The sequence below is a fragment of the Diachasmimorpha longicaudata genome, chromosome 3 (genome assembly GCF_034640455.1).
Source record: "Diachasmimorpha longicaudata isolate KC_UGA_2023 chromosome 3, iyDiaLong2, whole genome shotgun sequence".
In the NCBI taxonomy this organism is placed as follows: Eukaryota; Metazoa; Arthropoda; class Insecta; order Hymenoptera; family Braconidae; genus Diachasmimorpha; species Diachasmimorpha longicaudata.
In genome coordinates, this window is record NC_087227.1 from 6,123,751 (window position 1) to 6,142,995 (window position 19,245).

The window sequence follows — 19,245 nt, forward strand, 5'->3', positions numbered from 1 at the left end:
ACAGGTGGTGGTACTCCCAGGAATATCTAAACGTGAATTACATTCAAATTATTGTCTTTAAAAATTTTTTGAAGGTAAATTGGGTTAAACATCGGCATAATTTAGAACTCGGAAAACGCAATCGTAATTTCACGTTCGTAACTTTGCAAAAAAAAATAAAAAACATCGTTGAATGATCTTCAGATATAATTTCTTTGATAAAAATTTACAAATCAGAAACGGGGTCAATAAAATAATATCTTCGTACAGATTTGAATGATAATATATTTATGCATCATCAATTTCCAATTAAATCGCTATACATTTATTATTGCTATGGAAGAAATATCATCATTCAGAACCTTCAATAAATTCAAACGAATTTATCGCATATATATGTATAATACATCTGTACACACACCTACATAGCCATCAATTATCACGTATATATGTGCATGTACAGACACTTATATACCGCATATATATTGTCATTATGTAATCTACGTTTTATGCATTTATGATACAAGTACAATAGTTTGTTTTCATCAGTTATGTTTGTCTTTTTTTAATCATTTAATAATCCTTTATATATATACTGCGTGCACTATATAAATTTGTTAATTTGGATTTCTCCAGTTACTCCATATCAGCAATAATTATCGCAAGTTACTTTGTCCTCTCGTCTGTCCCCAATGATTTATTTCCTCATAAAATTCTTTGTTTCACCATAACATACGATTAATAATCACTACTTTGACATTGTTATATACATAACACGTCTAGCATTTACTACTATTGATAATGCGTGGTTTCTTCATCATTTGGTAATATTCAGTAATTTTTATTCTCTCAGATTTGTCTACTATCCTCCCTCATTGCTGATACGTTTTTGTTGCTTCAAAACACTTTGGTTTATTTGTGTAATTTTTTTTTGTTTTTTTTTACAATGTCTTTTATTTTTTCTTTTGTCAATGGGTTGAAATTATAAGTTGATTGATAAATTCTACTGTTACAACTACTTCTAGTTATTGTCAATGCATTCGGAACAACGCCTCTGCGATAAAACATTTTTTTGCATTTCTATTTTTTGAGTTCTGTGTTCTTTTTTTCTCATTTGGTTGCAGTAAAATAGGAGGATGGATCTCAATTTACCGAACTACTTGACAACTATAATTAAATTACGTTAAAACATTTGTGTTCGAGAGTAGGTGTGTGTGTGTGTGAGTGAGTGTTTCATTTGGTCATATCAATTATTTAATAATTTGTGTGTTTTTTTGTTTAAAATTAAGTAATTTTCTTAGTTGAATAAAAATTCTGTTCTCAATCCAGTTGAGATAACGCAACTAAGTGATTACATTTTATCACCATTCTATGTGGCGTTCTATTTCAATGGTAAAAATTCATTTTATCAATAATTTGCATGTTGTCATTGCACAGGGACGTCCGAATGGATCAACGACCTTTATTTGTTTTTTTTCAATTTTCTTCATCTTTTTCTGGCAAAAAGTCAGGAAAATAATGTTATCAATGGAAATAAAAATTGAAATTATGGAGTTATTTTGCACTGACTAATGCAGATTAATTCACAACATTTTTCTGCGCCTCCGTGAGGCTCACAAAGCTCCCAAACATTCTTTCACAATTTTTTTACATCTTTTTGAGGCTTTCTCCCTCTTAAATTCTCTGACGTGAAATAAAATTTATGTATAGAGTGTGTCCCACAGCCCACCTTCTTTCTCCCGCAAGCATTTTCAAGGGGAATGCTTTTCCATTTTTGCAGTTCAATACGTCTCCTGCTCTGCTGGTACTTATTTTAAGGACGCATATTTGTTTTGTTTAATTGTTTAAAAATTTTGTCCTTCTTTTTTATGACGTTTGAGACGCATATTTGGTAGAATATCTGCTCGCACTTCCTCTCAGTGAACTATCGCATCAACAATGGGTCCAAAAATGGAATTTTTTACTGCAAAATGCGCCCTCTTGAATACCCTTAAAGGAAAATAATTGGTCGTGGGAGACCCTGTATAATAGTGTGCGTATGACTGAATACGCCTATGGTGGCTATAAACATTGGCATAAATATTTATTCTGCTACTGCAATTGCCTCCTTTGAAGGAGTTCTCGAGATCAACACAAAAGTATCTTTCTCAATGTAAAATAATTTTCCCAGACAGGCAATTTTATAATTGGGGAGAAGGGGGACCTCAAATACAAAAATTGACTTTTTGGCTAATGTACGGGCCAATGGAGTGCGTATGAATTTTTCGTAAATGTACAATAATTATTTTCGTCACTTGAAGATTTTGATTCCACGTAAAACTCCAATATAATTTGGCAAAAATTAATAGACCGTTTATTAGAAACCCAGTAAATTTTCTAGCATTCTGCTCTTAGAATATATATTTATACACAAGGCTATATCTACCATAGACGTATTTATTATTATATACATAAGTATATATTATATATATCTTGAACAAATGGTATATGACTTATTATCCAATTACTAATATTTCATCTTTCGTGCATTCATTTTAAAATCTTTCAAATTCCTTCCGTGAATGGAATCTAATGACGTGATTATGCATAATGAATAAAATTTAAAGGAGTGTCATTTTTGGAGAAAATGCCAAAGTAATAATTTCCTCATGAAAATATTACCAACAATAAAAGTATTCTGACATTTCCCCCTAAAATTATACACTACCACAATAATTCCATCATCAACAAGATGTGAGAACTCGCCTCGTTGAAGAGGAGTGAGACAAAATGGATCAATCCGCCATTCCCCAGATCAAATAAGTGGAATCATCCAATTTCCAGAGCCGAATCCCGAAGATGCGGGAAGTTGTTTCACATGTCAATGCTACATCCCCAAAACTTTCGTTAAAAAATGTATTTCTCAACGAATTTCGTTGCAGAATCCTCTTTTCGCCTGCGGTTGACCCTTTAAACTTCAAAAAGCTCCACGTTTCAAAGCCAACGCTATTTAAATTATATTTAAATTATATTATGAGAGAATGAGACAATCCTGGACATCTAAAAAATGAATATTCATGAACATCTTTACATTCACTGAGGGTGAATGCACTTAAACGATAATTTTTCGTACAATGCAACATAAAAACACAAAGAGATCCATGACAGACAGAAATTGTCCTACCAAAATACTGTTACTGCGATAAAGAATGATCGCCTGAGCCATTAATTGGAAACTTCTAATTTATTGTTGACTGACCATCACCCTTCAAATGACGAAAATTATCATATTCCATTTTGTCTCACTCATTCTGTCGCAGCCCAGGAATTGACTGCTTGAATGATCTAAATATTGATACCTGACATTAACTCATTCAATCTCATTTCTAAAATTCTCAACTCCACCTTTCTCCTTACTTATACTGTTTTTTTTTTTTCAATTCAATAATCAATTGCATACAGAATTAATTAATGATAATTAACAACGACAACACCCGCGCTAAGTCTTAAATTTTCTTTCGATAAATTTAATCATGTATATGCATAATCATAATAATAATAATAATATCTAATTTATCTCTTTCTACTTTATTTGATAATCCGTGTGCGTAATAAGTGTTCCATCATTTGTTATCTTTCATCATTGATTAAATTATTTGCCCGCGCGGGTGCACATATTCGTGAAAATTCAGTAATTGATCTTTCTTTATCTATTTCACGAATAATGTGTGAATACTAAATTACAATTACATTATTTCTATTGTTCATCTGGGTACGAAGAAAATGAAAGTAAAAGGGTAATGGAAATACAGTAGAGGAAAATGGGCACAAGTGGCAAATAAATATACCCCTCATAGTTGATACCACTTTTTATCCTTGTACTTGAGCATTAATCCGTGGGCAGAAGCTGCAAAATTTTCTGACTCATTCATCATACGTTCGGTTCTGTCCTCCAATTGTGATAATTTGTCACCACGCTCCATTACCATTCGATGAGCAGCTGCAACATCACCAGTTGCAGTTGATACACGCTCTCTGAGGGCTTCTGTATTTGCTGTTGGACCTGGTATATGTTTTGCAACGGTTCTCGATGCTCTTCCACTCGATTCCCCAACTGGAAACGTAATTGTCAATTATGGAGATTGAAATTCGCTCGGAAAATTTGCGAATTATTGGAGAATGAAAAAATCGAAAAACGTTACATAGTTTTTACGACAATTTCGTCCAGGTGTCCCCAAAAATTTACAAAAAATGGAAGATATCGGCAAGAACTTCTCAATAAAAAAACATTATTCGATGTAGCGCTCGAAATTTCGTATGTTCCATAAAACATGATGGAATTCAACGATAATCACAACGTAATCTCTCTGAACTTATCGCTAACTGTTCGTTTCTCTCCTGCAGGATTAATAATTAGCAGAATCTCCTAAACAAGGGTCTGTTAAAATCCCTAGAGCTCATCCTTACGCTAATGCTCTCACTCAAGTGAAGATCTTCACTTTGAGGAAGTAAAATAAATTATACAGAGGAGTAAGTGAACGGAGAATAACTCCTCTTAATTGAAGAGTGAATTGAATAATCGACTTACAAAGTTCTTCCCTGTCCAGACTCCTAGATCCTCCTCCAAAGAGTCCCTTGAAAAAACTTTCCTTGGGTGCCTCAGGCATATCAAGAGTCACAAAGAGATCGGCCATCATATCGGGTAGTTCGGTGCTGCAATGGAAAATCCCAATTATCAATCATCTACATTAAATTAAAGAATATTATTGTGATTGTTAGAGAAATCGATTTGGATGCAAGTTTCATTTAAAAAAAAGAGACATCAATCGCCACTTTACTGCTTCGCTACTAAAATCCGAGATTTATTTCTTGTGAAGAACAAACAAATCTTCGATCTTCGGTGGCATTTGATGAGCTCTCAATTTGATTTTAATGTTTCATAAAACCCTAGATCTATGCTTTTCTTTTTTATTCCATGAAAATAAACGGCCCCCCTAATATTCCACATGTTAAATCGATTAGGTCCCGTTAACACATCACCTTCAACCCCTTTCCAACCAAATTCATCGCAATAAATCAAAAGCTTAAAAACTATGTCTGCATAAAAATTTTTTTACCCACCAGAAATCATTGGAGACGGTGAACTTCTGAATCTCAGCTGGCGATGATAGATAAAGACCGTGACCTTTATAACTCAAACAAATAGTCCGGGCGATTCTGCAATTGAAAATTTTCTCTCCATTGTAATTCATTACACTTCGCTGGGCAAAAAAAACATTGAAAAGAAAATGGAAGAGAGAAAGATTTTGGGATAGACTTGGCACCCATTCAAATGTATCATTCGTGCAAATAATTCGACTCTTCAGTAATAAAAAAAACATTGACATATCGTTTACCAAAATAATGACAAATTCAACTAGATTGAACATTATGAGTCATGCATCATCGGTTAATTGGTGCTGATAAGAGCAGCTAATACTCTACGAATACGGCATTTAAATCTACATCTACAATGTTCACTGTCATTTGTGTCATCTACGTGGAGAGAAACCAACTCACCTTCTACTATTTTATATGATCAAATATTTACGGTTTATTAATAATTATAAGCAATTGAATTACATGATTACTGTGTTGCTGAATATAATATAATCAAAATTGTGTTTTAATAACGAGTTAATCGTGTTATAATGGCAAATATTACAGCAGGTGTTACGTCTTTCCCATTCCGTACAAAAAGAGGAGTTTATTTACAAATAAGGGTAATTATTAATTACTTTACCGACACAGTTTGAAAATAATGACAAATAAATAATGGCAAAACTACTGGAATAATTTGTTACTTCAAAAATACCAAAGTACCAACAAAATTCGACCTTACGGATATGGGACAATACAATTATGTAAATTATTATAACTCTCTTTTTCATCTTTTTTTTTGTTTCTTTTAACTCTTTTCCTTTAATATTGATGACTTACTGATCGGTATCGCCATTAACAAAGAGTTGATGACCCCATATGGACAACATGGGATCTACAATGCCGTGTTTTGTTGTCTGAAAACTGTTAGAAATTACAGGAAAAATAATAAATGAGAGATTTTGTTAATTATTGAAATAAATAGCTGCATGTCAATTATTTCAATTGTAGCAGTAATAGTGGATGAATTAATGCTTATTCATTACACGGTATATATAGGGAAAGTCGTGCATAATTTGCGTTAATTAAACTCTGAACATCCACATGTTATGATAAAAGATAAAGTTCCACACTGTGTGTAAAGTGAAATTTTTCGCACGCGGAGGGCGTGCAAAACTCCACTTCTCGGACATTGTGTCGAAAAATAGTATTCGAGAACCGCATAAAAAATATTTTTAGACTCGCGGATTATAGTGCTCGCCTTTGACTTGTCCTATAAACCCTCCGCGACTCCAAAAATATTTTTTCAACCATCGTATCGAAGTGTACTATTTGATACCCGCGAAAAAAGAATTGTATAACCGCGGAAAATTCACACATGACAGTGATACGTCATATGACCGTCGTATGATTGATGCCTTTTGTGACAATTTTTGTCGCATGATCAATTGCTAACGATATCGTAGGATATTCAGGTGAGATATGCAGTACATATATGTATATATAGCTCACCTACAATGCTATAATAGACAAGTACATAATCCTTTGATTTTCTAGAATTTTCGGTGAACCAAAATCAATATGACTCGATCAAATTAATTTAATTACTTTGACTTCTTGGTGCTCTCATATTAGTGGCATCAAAGTCGTAAGTCCTGAGTATCGATACGCTGCTATGACTTGTTATAAAATTGTTGTCTCCTTGAATTTAATTGATTTTTCAACTCTATACATATTCTTAAATATTGTTTAAATGTTTTTTCTATTTTTAAATTATACAGCTGCTGGGATGGTCTACATATGTACCTGAATAATTCAAAGTTACAAATTTTTATTTTAATTAAATTCTTCTGACGCACTTGTCAATTATGCCACTAATTTAACTGTCATATGACGGTCATAAACTTGTCCTATCACAAACACAATATGACGATCAATTTTGCATCCTCAATCACATCGCAGTTTTCCGTACTTCAATCAAAACGTACTATTTTTAGTAATTGGTAATGTTGATCAGATTCATGTTAACCCTTAAGGAACTGAACTTGCGTGGCCTTGCCATGAGTATAAGTTGATTGATTACATATCTAATTACCTCAAAACAATTTCACCACAAACAAATTCAACAGAATTTTCAACGACATTATTGAGTCTTCAATTTGAATTAATGACTAATTTAAAATTAAAAAAATTAAATGAAAATCGACCATTCGTTCGGGAATCGAAGACACAGCGCACGTGTTGAATTTGTGTATGTTAAAGAATTAAGTGTTGAAATTGTTGTACGTAATGAAGACCTGTAATCAGTTGATTATATCCGCCAGGAAGAGGCATATATTATTTATTGACTTTTCAGGGCTCGGATACACGATACGATTGCTCTGCGCTTACAGATCCCTTTTCTCTGCAATTTATCTCAATAATTACTGATTTCCGGAAAAAATATAAACCTCTGTGGAGAGGAAAACATTTTTCAAGTGAAAGATTTTCTCTGGTGAATTGAGTCAGTTCTCTCCTTCTCCTAGGTTTCTTCTTCCCGAAAATAATTCACGACATTGTCTGAAGGCCCTCGGGCGATGGCCAGTTGCAAGTTCTCGTGAGAACTCGTAACGAATTTAGTTAAAAATGAAAAAAAAAAAAACAAAAATACTCTACGACATAATTTTTCGTTACATTCTTTCTCGCAATGCAGACGTGAAAGTCACAGGCAAAATGTTTTTTCATATTTTTTCCGTACAGTAGTTGTTACCGAGATAAATCAATTGAACTCCGGAAATTATACCTCTTCTTTACTGAAAATATTGAAAAATATTCATTCATCATCATTTACTTTTTAGTACAGACATAAGACAGTGCTACGTAACACAGTGCTCGAGATAACGTTTTTACACGAATTCATGCTTGACGAACGCGATTTAAGGGTTAACAGGGTGCACTGATGTCTTTATACTCATTTCGTTCTGTTGAATATGAGTTGAACGAAATATCTTGCATGCCAGTTAAAATGCTTTATTGATCCAGATGCATCGATAAATTGACAGATAAATATTAGAGTTAAGCAATCGCGGTACATTAATATTTGCTGCACGATTTTGTTTCTCAGTGAGAAGCAAGCAATTTCATCAACCCCCTCTATCTATTGTCCTCCAGTTATGATTTGAGAATTTCATGTAAAAAATTGAGATTGATGATTTCTGTGCCTGTGCTGATTTCTTGTAGTCATGTTACATTTTTGTTTATTCTTGTTTTAGTCTTAATTTTAGCAAAATTGCTGAAAAAATTCAGTGCAATATATATTGAAGATAATTGGTGCATCTACGTTGTCAAATTGAAGTTCAAATATTAGTTTTTAACTGGAATTTTGAATTGCTTTAAATTTCTTACCTCATTTCTTGTAGTGGTACAAAATCAACATCGATCAAGGGCTTTAGACTTGGTAAACTGTAAGTGGCTACGTGACCGTTTGATGCGTAACACATGAGACATACGCTTTCTGCAATAAAAGAAAGAAAACAAATCAGTGACAAAGCAGTTGGTTGGGTCAGACGTGAGAAGTTTGGTAAAGACTGATTCTCTGACACATGTTGTCAGGAGAATTTTTTATAGGTGAGACAATTTCAGCAGAATGGCCTGCTGATAACATCTCCTGTAATGTCTCGTTCCCCGATATACTAGAGATAACTGGGTTTGATTCCTTCTCTATAAAATGTGTCCATCCGCATGAAAAGGGAGAAGTGAAGCGATTCACTTTGTCAATCCTAGTTTTTGATGTATTCGTATTTATCTCCAGGGGCTGACAATTATTATTTTTTTTATTATGTCAAATTTAGATCCCTAGATCCCTCCTGATCGATTCAGATGGCAATCTGATTAATCTCGGAGTAGAACTTCATTAAAACTCGGTTCCCACTTTAATCTCCCTTTCCCTAAAACTCTGTTTTTCGGATATTCAACTTAAAATCTCTATAAATCCCCGATTTTTCAGCCTATAGGGCTCTGGTAGGTCTTGAAATACGGATGAGGCCCTTACGGAATGGCTGATTTCATGTGGGGTAGCAAATGCCGTGACTGAACATGTATTCATTGCCTCTCAAAGGGAAAATTTGATTCCCGCAAATTCAAAATATAAATTAGAAGGGATCTGAGCACACCAACCCAGACTCGAAAATTGTCGGTTTCTCAGAAGAGTGATGAATATTTATTAGACGACACAGCTTCAGAACAAGCATAGGTAAATCCCTTGCTTTTATCTATGCAACGAGCTTTCATTTGATTTCTGAATAAAGACCCGTAATCGTTTTTTTTTTTGGATTTTCTAATTTTGATTGCAAGCACCTAGGAATAGCGCAAAACACGAGAACTGTATATTTCCAGGCTTTTGCGATGAGCTTTTTTGTACCCGTGTGCCTCATCAACCACCCCTGACCCCCTCTTCGGGTAGGACGTCAGCCTCACGAGTGGAAAAACAACATCGCTGCAACCCGGATAATATTTTTTGTAGTGTTTTTGAGTTTTTGAATGGAGGAAGTGTGCAATATCAATTCCCAGATCGAAATTTCTAAAGAATACGATGAAAATATTGTTTTTAAAGCGGCTATTTTAGAAATAAAATTATTTTAATTGGACATTTACAAACTAGAGATGAAAAAATAATTTAATTAGGGAAGCTGTGCTCCTGATTCAAGCCATTATTCTCCTTGAACCCCAGCTTATGGGATCAGAAAACTTTTACAACTTTTAGAGAGCTTATTTTTCAATTAATTGATTTCTTCTTCATTTCATGTGAACTGAAAATTTAAAGACCCTGGGAATACAGACGTGCAGACTCACTTTAGAAATTTTGTTCAGTATTTTCACTCTATCCAATTTTTATCTCGTAAATTTTCAAAAACCATAAATTCAGGACCCACACCCAGAAATGTCAAAAATAAAAATAGAAAAGAAATACGAGAGGGGATAACAGTGATATACAATGTGTCGAATGGCTTCTGTTGCACTGGTCGTTTCGCACTAAAATAAAGTCAAAATAAATTTTTAAACTTCAATCCATGTAATCACACGGTGTGAAATGGAGTTCCCGCGGTTAATAAATAAGTGATTCAATGTGATGAAAAACAAACTGGTTTTACTATACCTTTCAAAGTTGTAATCTCTGATTTAATGATAGAGTGTGCCTCACTCAACTGCTGCCTGTAAACAATATTTTGAGATGGTAGTCCCACAACTTTCGCCTGCTTGTCAGTCGCCAGCACAACAAATTGTTGATCCTCAAAGCCTTCACTACCAGCAACAGTCGGTGCATTCAACAGTGGTGACATTCTACTGCTGTTCATTGACTTACTCTTGCTACTTTTGCCATCTACACTATCGTCTTTCCACGATTCGAATGCATTTGGTATCAGTACACCGTTGCAATCCAGAAAGGATATTGTTAGGATGGTACCTTTCAGTTTGAACGATGCGCCATCTAATTTACAGTAAAACAAAGAGCAAAATGTCAATTAATTATGGAAAAGAGAGAAAGACGATTATCGGAATGTTGATCCTCGTAAAAAATATATTGAATGTGAACATCCCCCTCCCCCCCAATAGATCCCACGGTTAAACATAAAATGGACTAGAACCACAAAATGAGTTAATAAATCCTGCAGAATATATTCCCTTCATAAATTAGGATAATTATTTTTTTTCGATTACAATGCTCGATTGTGCACTAAAAAAAGGATTGAAAATTCCCATAACAGATCTTATTATTTCACGAATATTCATTGGAAGTTGCAAACGTCCAGAAATTCACCTGGTGACCCCAGCCAGACTACGTTTCATTAAAACTCAAATGAAAAATTATATTATAATGAACGAGATTTCGCGTCCACTGGAAAGCTAAAAATGAATTCAAACTTTGTTTCATGCGAATGTAAAATATCTTGGATTCAATTTATTCCTACAACCTTTATAATAATTCAATGTACCGTATCTCCCGCAGTCCAAGAGAATTGAGTTATCTCGGAAATTGGTGGCGCTCAGGAATCACCATAAACCCCCATATGAGTTTCTATATGTAATTATCTCCCGTGAGTTTACACTGTCGTCAATTCAATCAAAGCGGGTAATATGAGGTACACGTGCCCTTGAGGGCTGAGCCAACCGTGCAATTTAATCACGACGACGAAAAATTATTGAACGTAAAAAACTCTCATTTTCCGAGTTGCTAATTAAAGTCGTATGAAACAAATAGCTTTGATGTAACTTTGCAGATAGCTCGTCCTTTTAAAAACTTATTATACGATATTATTAATTCAAGATGAGGAAAAATAAATGTCAGCGGTATATTGAATATTCAATCAAGTGACATGAGATACTCACTGCAGGTAGAAATAGTTACAGGTTGAACATTACGCTCCTCGGGTGTTGGTGAATTGAATACAATTGTTTGTACTGAGCCCAAAGACGTACCAATCCAAAGAGTCGGGAGAGGACAAGTATCTGAAATGAGTGGAACATAAAGAGCTTGGTTTTGAGTGCCATTCAAATGAAACACGAGAGAACAAGGGCAAAATGAACCTTTTTGGAGAATATCCAAGTGGGACAGTCTGAGCAATTAAATGGTTTCCAGAGGAAAAATAATGTCTATTGGGATCGTGATAGTGTAAAAAAAAAGACTAAAGTCGAGTCGTATGAGGTGTAATAAGGTCAGTTGGCTGACCAGTTGGCAGTGCCATAAACTGATAGGAAGAATTATTTTTATTAATGTGGTTGTCGTGTGAAACGAGCGTTATTTGCTTGAATCAACTCTGAATGGATAAATATTAACGATAAATATGAATTATTTATTTTTTTTGTAACCAAGTGTCACATTGGGAGAAAAATTATGATTGAACATTTGAATTGAATCTGTCATTCTGCTGTTATAAATAAACACGATTCCATTTTCGTGGAAACTCGATGCTATCTTACTTTATTTCAGTGGGGAAGTGGTAAAACGATAAAGTCACTCCTGACTATTACCCAATTTTTGTTGAATATCTGAAAATCTGGGGGAGATAGCAAAATTTTCATTAGAATCTTTTTGATGGAGCGAATTAAGACCTACAACAAATGTTATAACAGCAATTTCACTATCTCTCTTAGATTCGGAGATTTCGTCAAAAAATCTACTCCGAGATGAGTCAACTTATATCGTTTTACCACATCGCTACTGAACTAGGAATAATCGTGACAAAGTTTTGAGATATCGATAGTCTCAATGTTTGTCTTCTTTATAATGTGATTGTTTAACTATTTTACTATCCTAATCTAGAATAAAAATATGAAAAAATATTGTACCACTCTTCTTGGTATAGGATTCGGCGAATGTAAGGCAGCTGATGGTTTCAGTTGTAAGATTCTCGATTGAAGACATACTCGAACTCCTTGATCGTTGGAACGAACTGTCGAATTTGTCTGTTCGGCCAGCATTCCGGAAAATAAAGTCCAACATTAAATACACGCCTGATGGTTTTTTGTATTTCGTCTACAAAAGAGGGCATGCGACAGAAAATGTTGTAGATGCACATACAAAAGAAAACAAAAAAATAACGAAAAAAATAATAAAAAAATACAATAAAATCAAATTTTCACTGAAAAACAACATTGATAGCAGTAATAATGTGTTCATGATATTTTTCTCTTTGTTTTCATCGTTCTGTTTTCCATTTTTTTTTAAACTCCACTCACATCCATTCATTTGAGGTGTTATTGTGTGAATATATCTCAAATCGCTGACTGTTTTGTCCTTCATATAGATTTTTTAAAAACAATTTGATCGGTGGTATTTGTTTGTGAAGGAGAATTTTCAATTTCGTTTGTGATAAGTATTACTTCTCCCTGCAGCAAACTATTCTGAGGAGTCTAATCAAAATTACTTTACTCTGTCCTGGAGATGGGGTAATCACTCACTAGATAAATCTGTCTCTAATATTTTTCAAACGTGCGCATGCTCATTTTGAACAGTTCTTCATATTTCATATTCAATTTAATAAATAGAAAGTAACGATTGTTCTTTCTCACTTTCAATTGTTCATCAATTCTTTTGTTCCTAGTGCCAAAAATAAATAGTCATTGAATAGGTCGTCGACAAACTCTGATATTCAGGAATAATATTGCTGACTGTTGAACTGAAATGTCAAACGGAGAATTGTGTGAGTGTGGCTACAGATCCGATAGAGATAGCAAAAATGTCTTTGCACAAATGAAATTCAACAAAACAAACTAAAAAAAAAATTAAACGAGAAAATAAATTCACAGAGCTGAGAGAGAGAAATGATCGAAGAGCATTTGATCAGTGTTTCTGTGTATTGTTCAACCACTCGTGAACATCCTTTATGAATTGTACATCTCTTGCTAGGATAATTGTTGTCCAATAGTGTGCAGTTATCCACAAAACGAATGCCACAGAGAATAAATCTTGTGCACTTGGTGAAGTCAGTAAGAGACAGCCAGAAATAATGCAATGAAGAAGGAGAAGAGGAAGAGCTCTAGTGCTCCACACCGACGAAGACATCGTCTACAATTATAGCGTCATGTCACAAAGAAAACACTGAGGAAGAAGAAGAAGAAGAAGAAATCTTGGAAATAAATAAAATAGATTGATACAAAAGAAATCTCGAAAATAACCATTTTTTCCACTCAGCTTTCCTCCAGTTTAAATAAATGAATAAAAAAAAAGCAGCAAATTTCACTTCATTATCTCGATTAATCACTCGTGGAGTGGTAAAACTTTCTTACGGATTATCTTGCATTTATCTTTGGAATATAAAAAAATTCAAGAACATTGATCAAGGGATTGTTTGTCTCTCGATGATGTCTCATAAGTCTCTGTATTCCTTACATATTCACCAAATAATCATCATATGAAAGAGCAGATAAAAACAAATGATTTTTATTCTCAATCACTCCGCGAGAATCTGATAAAGTAATTATCATTATCATTTTTCAATCTCCTTCTACCACTCCACGAACACAAATAAAATAAAATAATAAATAGAGCGAGATAGGCAGAAGTGGTCTAAGACGAATTGCGATTAATAACTCCATTGTTGTAAGATAAATAATGAAATTGGAAAAAGGTTTGCGTTATTTTTTTTTTCAGATTTGTTAATTTTGTTGGAAATACTACCAAAGCTGCTATACTGTCTGACGCTGGTGAGGATTGACTGGGAGGTCAATGAGGCCTGGGTTGTGGTTGCAGTGTTGTTTCGATAATCGTAACCACCTGATTGCTGATTATATCCTGTATATCCAGCAGGCGTACCATCTGTCTCGTAGTTGCTCACTGATGTACTCAAACATTTTCGTAATTTTCTAATATCATGCTGTTTACAACGTGCATTATCGATTGCTGTTTTACGGAGTGTACTTAAACATCCGTCATCCTCACTCTGCGTTAATGTACGATTACCAGAGGCAATACGGACTTGTGTGATATTAATAACAACACCACTACCACTACCATCATCGCGACAGTGACCTGCACCGTGGCCAGCGTTAACAACAGCATTACTACCACCTTCATTACTATCACCATCATCACATCTTTCACCACCACCCACCGAACTTCTTCCGGTTGTTGGCGATAAGCACATCCCGTTCATCTATAAATCAGTTTTCAATCATTTCAATTTTTATGAGAGAAGGGATTTATGGGTGGTTGTTGTTGATTTTTTTTTCCTACTCCGCGGATAAGAGTACAAGGTGATGTCGACAAGGTGGTTGTAAATTTGATAGATAGGATTATTTCACGATCGCATACAGTATGAATATCTGCCTGAATTTTGCCCACATTTTCAAGACATTTTTCAGAGGTGTAATCAAAATTCGGGTCAAACATAAATGTAACTGATTTTCAAAAGTGAAATAAAATGTTCGAAGACTCGTTCCTCAGAAATTTAATCAAAATTTTCAAGAGCTCAAATTGAAATTGTTGGAGTCAAACTTGAATCAGCAGAAAAAGATCCCTTTTCCCCACTCATTGGACATGAACTGATTATAATCCTTCTTCATGATGACTTTATCATGATAATTATCAAATGTATAACCAAAATATCGACGTCATCGTGTAAAGAATATTCTTATTCAAGTAATAAGTCATAAATAACTGATTTCCACCGCTTTGTTAATTTGTTAACCCTAGTCTGGTCACCATACGAGTCCCTGCAACTGTAATCACCTCCCCGGGGATTCCCCGGTATAATATTTAGGGGCTAACGTTGCCGAAATCAATCTGCAACGTCACGACATGAGCAATTTCTTTCAAGGGATAACAGAATAGTTCCCCTAGTTTTCCAAATTTTCAACAAATCTCCAGCTGAGAGTTATCACAGTTTTTACAAATCGAAGCGCATTAATTCCCAGGAGGCGAGGGTGAAGATCAATACGATGCTTGGGCTCGAAAAATATTACCAACTTTGAACAGGAAATTGATTTGAAAATTTCGAGGAAACCGCAACCGTTTGTTACCCCTTAACACTGAGAGAATAAAATTATTATTTCGGTGCAAATCCTTTTCTCAAGGAATATTGGGAAATATGTTTTTAAAAATTGCTATAATTTTGTAGGTACTGCAGTTGAAGAGGTCACATTATTTAAAAAATATCATGCTCAGTCAGTGAGTTGTTATCAAAGGAAATCGACTCGCGGCGAAGATTTTCTCACATAGTGAACAATCTAGGGTTAAATTTGTACGTTACGGATTGATTTCAAATCAAATTATCATAACGAGCCTTTGTAAAATCACCCAATCACGTGATCATCACGACAATTAACAATAATGGTGTAAGTCATGTGCAACTTATTACATTTCATTGTATCAATAGAATATTTGTTCTGAATATTCATATATATTTACTGTTATTGCAGTAAGGATGTGGATTACTAGATGAACTTCTCGAAAAATAAATCAGCGTGCTGATTCTCTACAACGCATATTCCTAAAATTTACCACAAACTGTTTCTAAATTTTCGATTTACGATTTTGCAATATTTCGTGTATGCAAATAATCTAACTGCAACGCACTCACAGTTGTTTGATCTTAATCAATGTTAATGTAGAGTCTTTCATAGCAGTCAGTCAATGATTCAATTTAATAACTCCATTAGGTTAATTATTTTGTCTCGTTTTCACCGATCATCGTATGAAAATCGATTAAGCTCAGCAGTTCATAAGTACCAATGAAGCTTTGGTTTACAATACGAATGAGTCAACAGACAACAATGCGTATAAAGCAACAATTTTGCGCTCATTTTATAATTAATTAGTAGAATGCATACTGTTGAGAAAATAAAATATCCATCACCATTATCATCACGTTAGTATTAGTAATGCTAATAACGTGCAGTAAAAATTAATTCAATTGGTATCATTACGAAGCATTGAAGCGATAGTATTTATTTTTGCCACCGAGAGAAAGGTTTTTATTTTTTTATTTTTTTTTAGAAATTATTCTTTGCTTTCATTACTTATTTCTTGTGGAAAACACAAAGGTGATTAGCGATGAAAATTTGAAGGACTATTTTTCCTCCATAGTACGATACACTGATAGGATGATTCATTTGTCATAAACGAGCTTCGTTATCTATTAACAAACTCCAGAGGTGGATATCTGCAGAGAAGCTACAGAACCTTTCAACTGGTCTCAGATCTTAGTTGAGTTTTCAAAAAATATCTCTGAATATGAAGGAGATGGATAAATTTGTGTAATGACCTTTTCTGTAGATATTAGGTCAATTTACAAAAATGGATTGACCAAAAATATCAATATCCACTTTAGATCCAGAGATAGTCATAAAAAACTGAATTTTCCATCATCAAATTACACCATTTTACGGCTTCATTATAGATATAAATAAACGAATGGTTGTCAATCGTTAATGAGTGGCTCATCCGAAGTGTGAAACTTTTGTCAAACGAGGGCCGCTAAATGGCAATTATTTGGGCGATTAATAAATGTAAATATGAATGAGCTGAGTCGATCGTACATTCCAATCGAGTGGAGTCTCGTTAATAACAAATTCATTCTAGCAGTGTACGTGGATTGTTATTCATTCCTACAATTTGTACTTAATTTTTCTACTCTACAGCAAATTAGGGATTATCTACGGGAAGATATAATTGGGAGTTTTTCCAATGCAAAAAATACCAAGTAGTAGGATTACATTCAATTAATTAATCAATCAACTCAATTCAATAAAAGTAATACAGTTGAAATGATTATTAAGGAAACATGTAACAAAATACCCTGAGGATTACTCGTGAATACCAAAATATTATCTCAAATTAATGATGAATTTTCATAATTTTTGCTCAAATTACTACTATTGTTTTATACTTTTCTCTCGGTTGATGAAACAAATGACGGTGAAACCTTAATTTTACCTGAATCAAACTTGCCGTCAGGGTAGACCGCAAAATTGATATGAACCTGTAAAAATCATTCAACGTAATTGATATTTCTAAAAAAAATTCTCATACTCTTCAGGTGAATATTCAACTTCGACATGTCTCGAGTCCTTAAAAAATTACGTAAACAATTCAATAAATTTCATATACATTTATGATTCAGTAGTGTCAATAGAGGAATCATGAAATTCCGAAAATCAATCGATTTCCTAGTCTCCGATAGCTCAGTGATGAGCGGTTTAAGACAAACCATCAGAAGAAATTCACTTAATCTTTACAATGAAAGCTCTTTCAACACGTGCTCATAAAGTCACTCCTTAATGAATGGATGCAAAAATAATTAAATATAACGTTTACATCCGAAAATTTCACAATTCAACTATTAATTTAAAATTCATTCTTGCTTGGGTCGGAATAAACAGGGGTGAGAGAAAGCGTAAACAGCTTTGGCAACTTTCAACGTTCATTACAAAATAAACTAAAAAAAATATATAATACTGATTAAACGTAAATTGCATTTGAATTAATATTCCATCGAAGCACTTGGAACATGCAATTTGTCAATACCAAGCGATCGTTTACTGCTTCTAATGTGTTACCTAGAAGTAAAATTATCATTCTATATTCTTCCTCGAAGGCAGAGTGCTAGTTTCCCTCTTCTTGGCAATACTACTCGACTAAAAATCACTGCAAATTCCCAAATGACATTTCAATTTATTCCTCCGTATCTATTGTGAATTCAGAAATCGATCAATTAACAGGGGAAGTATTTAAATCTACGTAGAAGGCACATAATTTTCCCTTATCTTCATTGAGGGCTAATTAGAATGAGTGACAGTGTTCACAATTGTAAGGGTGTCGTTGCCAAGAGACACCACGATACTGATAACGGGAATAATAGTTGAAATAAGTCATTTAGGTATGATGCATCCGCCAATGCACCAATGCATCTATAAGGCTTTCTAATCAACCCCAGTAGGCACCCTTCAAACACTCGCCCCCTCTATGTCTCTACAGCTATCATATTTACATTAAGACAATACACAACTAAACGGTTGACATGTCTGCACTCTTCTATATTCTTTCTTCCTAATTACAATGATAAAAAAAAATCATTAATGCTTATGTCGGATACAAAATTCGAACAAAATCACATCTTTATCATTGTTTCATTCAACTTTTGTCCCTTGAATTGTGTTAAAGCCTCTAACCGGTAATATTTTTGTTACCTTAATAATTGAGTACCAGCATTGCAAACATAATGATATCCTTCTAGATAATTGCACCATTTTTTGAAATATCTGGAAATAAAATAATTCGCTGCAATTTCTATTGTTGATCATCATCTGTTACTTTAATTAATTCTCAGCCTACTTTAGCAAGTATTATTTATCGCAATCATCGTGCCACCGATACTAAGCTGGTACTTTTACATTTTTCATTGGAACAATGCGAAAATGACTGCGAAACTGATGAAACGTATTTCATTTTAAATAAATAATCATCAAAATGAAATTAAATTCTCCAAATATCATTCAGTCAATCCGAAGATACTGGCGATTGAAATAAGTACATTTTGTCCTAATTATATTTTGCATTGACCTGATTATTAGTTTTAGGTCAATGATAACAAATCACAAATATAGTGATTTTTACAAATCATCGAGGATAATTTTCCTCTCCCGGAGGAACAGATTGACTGACTATTATAT

General features: G+C 33.9%; 1 protein-coding gene across 7 annotated transcripts in view; it reads right to left on the reverse strand.

Annotated features, from left to right (window-relative positions):
• Positions 1 to 244: 244 nt before the first annotated feature.
• Positions 245 to 19,245, reverse strand: part of LOC135160645 (syntaxin-binding protein 5) — a 51,000-nt gene continuing 31,999 nt past the window's right edge. The window contains exons 13-21 of one of the 7 annotated variants that reach the window (XM_064117419.1): positions 14,255 to 14,729; positions 12,424 to 12,540; positions 11,464 to 11,583; positions 10,232 to 10,564; positions 8,482 to 8,590; positions 5,938 to 6,021; positions 5,080 to 5,175; positions 4,547 to 4,671; positions 245 to 4,072 (exon numbers count right to left, since the gene is read on the reverse strand). In XM_064117419.1, coding sequence (XP_063973489.1) covers positions 3,810 to 4,072; positions 4,547 to 4,671; positions 5,080 to 5,175; positions 5,938 to 6,021; positions 8,482 to 8,590; positions 10,232 to 10,564; positions 11,464 to 11,583; positions 12,424 to 12,540; positions 14,255 to 14,729 — 1,722 coding nt within the window. In that variant the 3' untranslated portion in view covers positions 245 to 3,809. Of the gene's footprint in view, positions 4,073 to 4,546; positions 4,672 to 5,079; positions 5,176 to 5,937; positions 6,022 to 8,481; positions 8,591 to 10,231; positions 10,565 to 11,463; positions 11,584 to 12,423; positions 12,611 to 14,254; positions 14,730 to 17,508; positions 17,556 to 19,245 lie in introns of all 7 variants that reach the window. The other 6 variants (XM_064117423.1, XM_064117422.1, XM_064117417.1 and 3 more) reach the window with 6 other exon arrangements.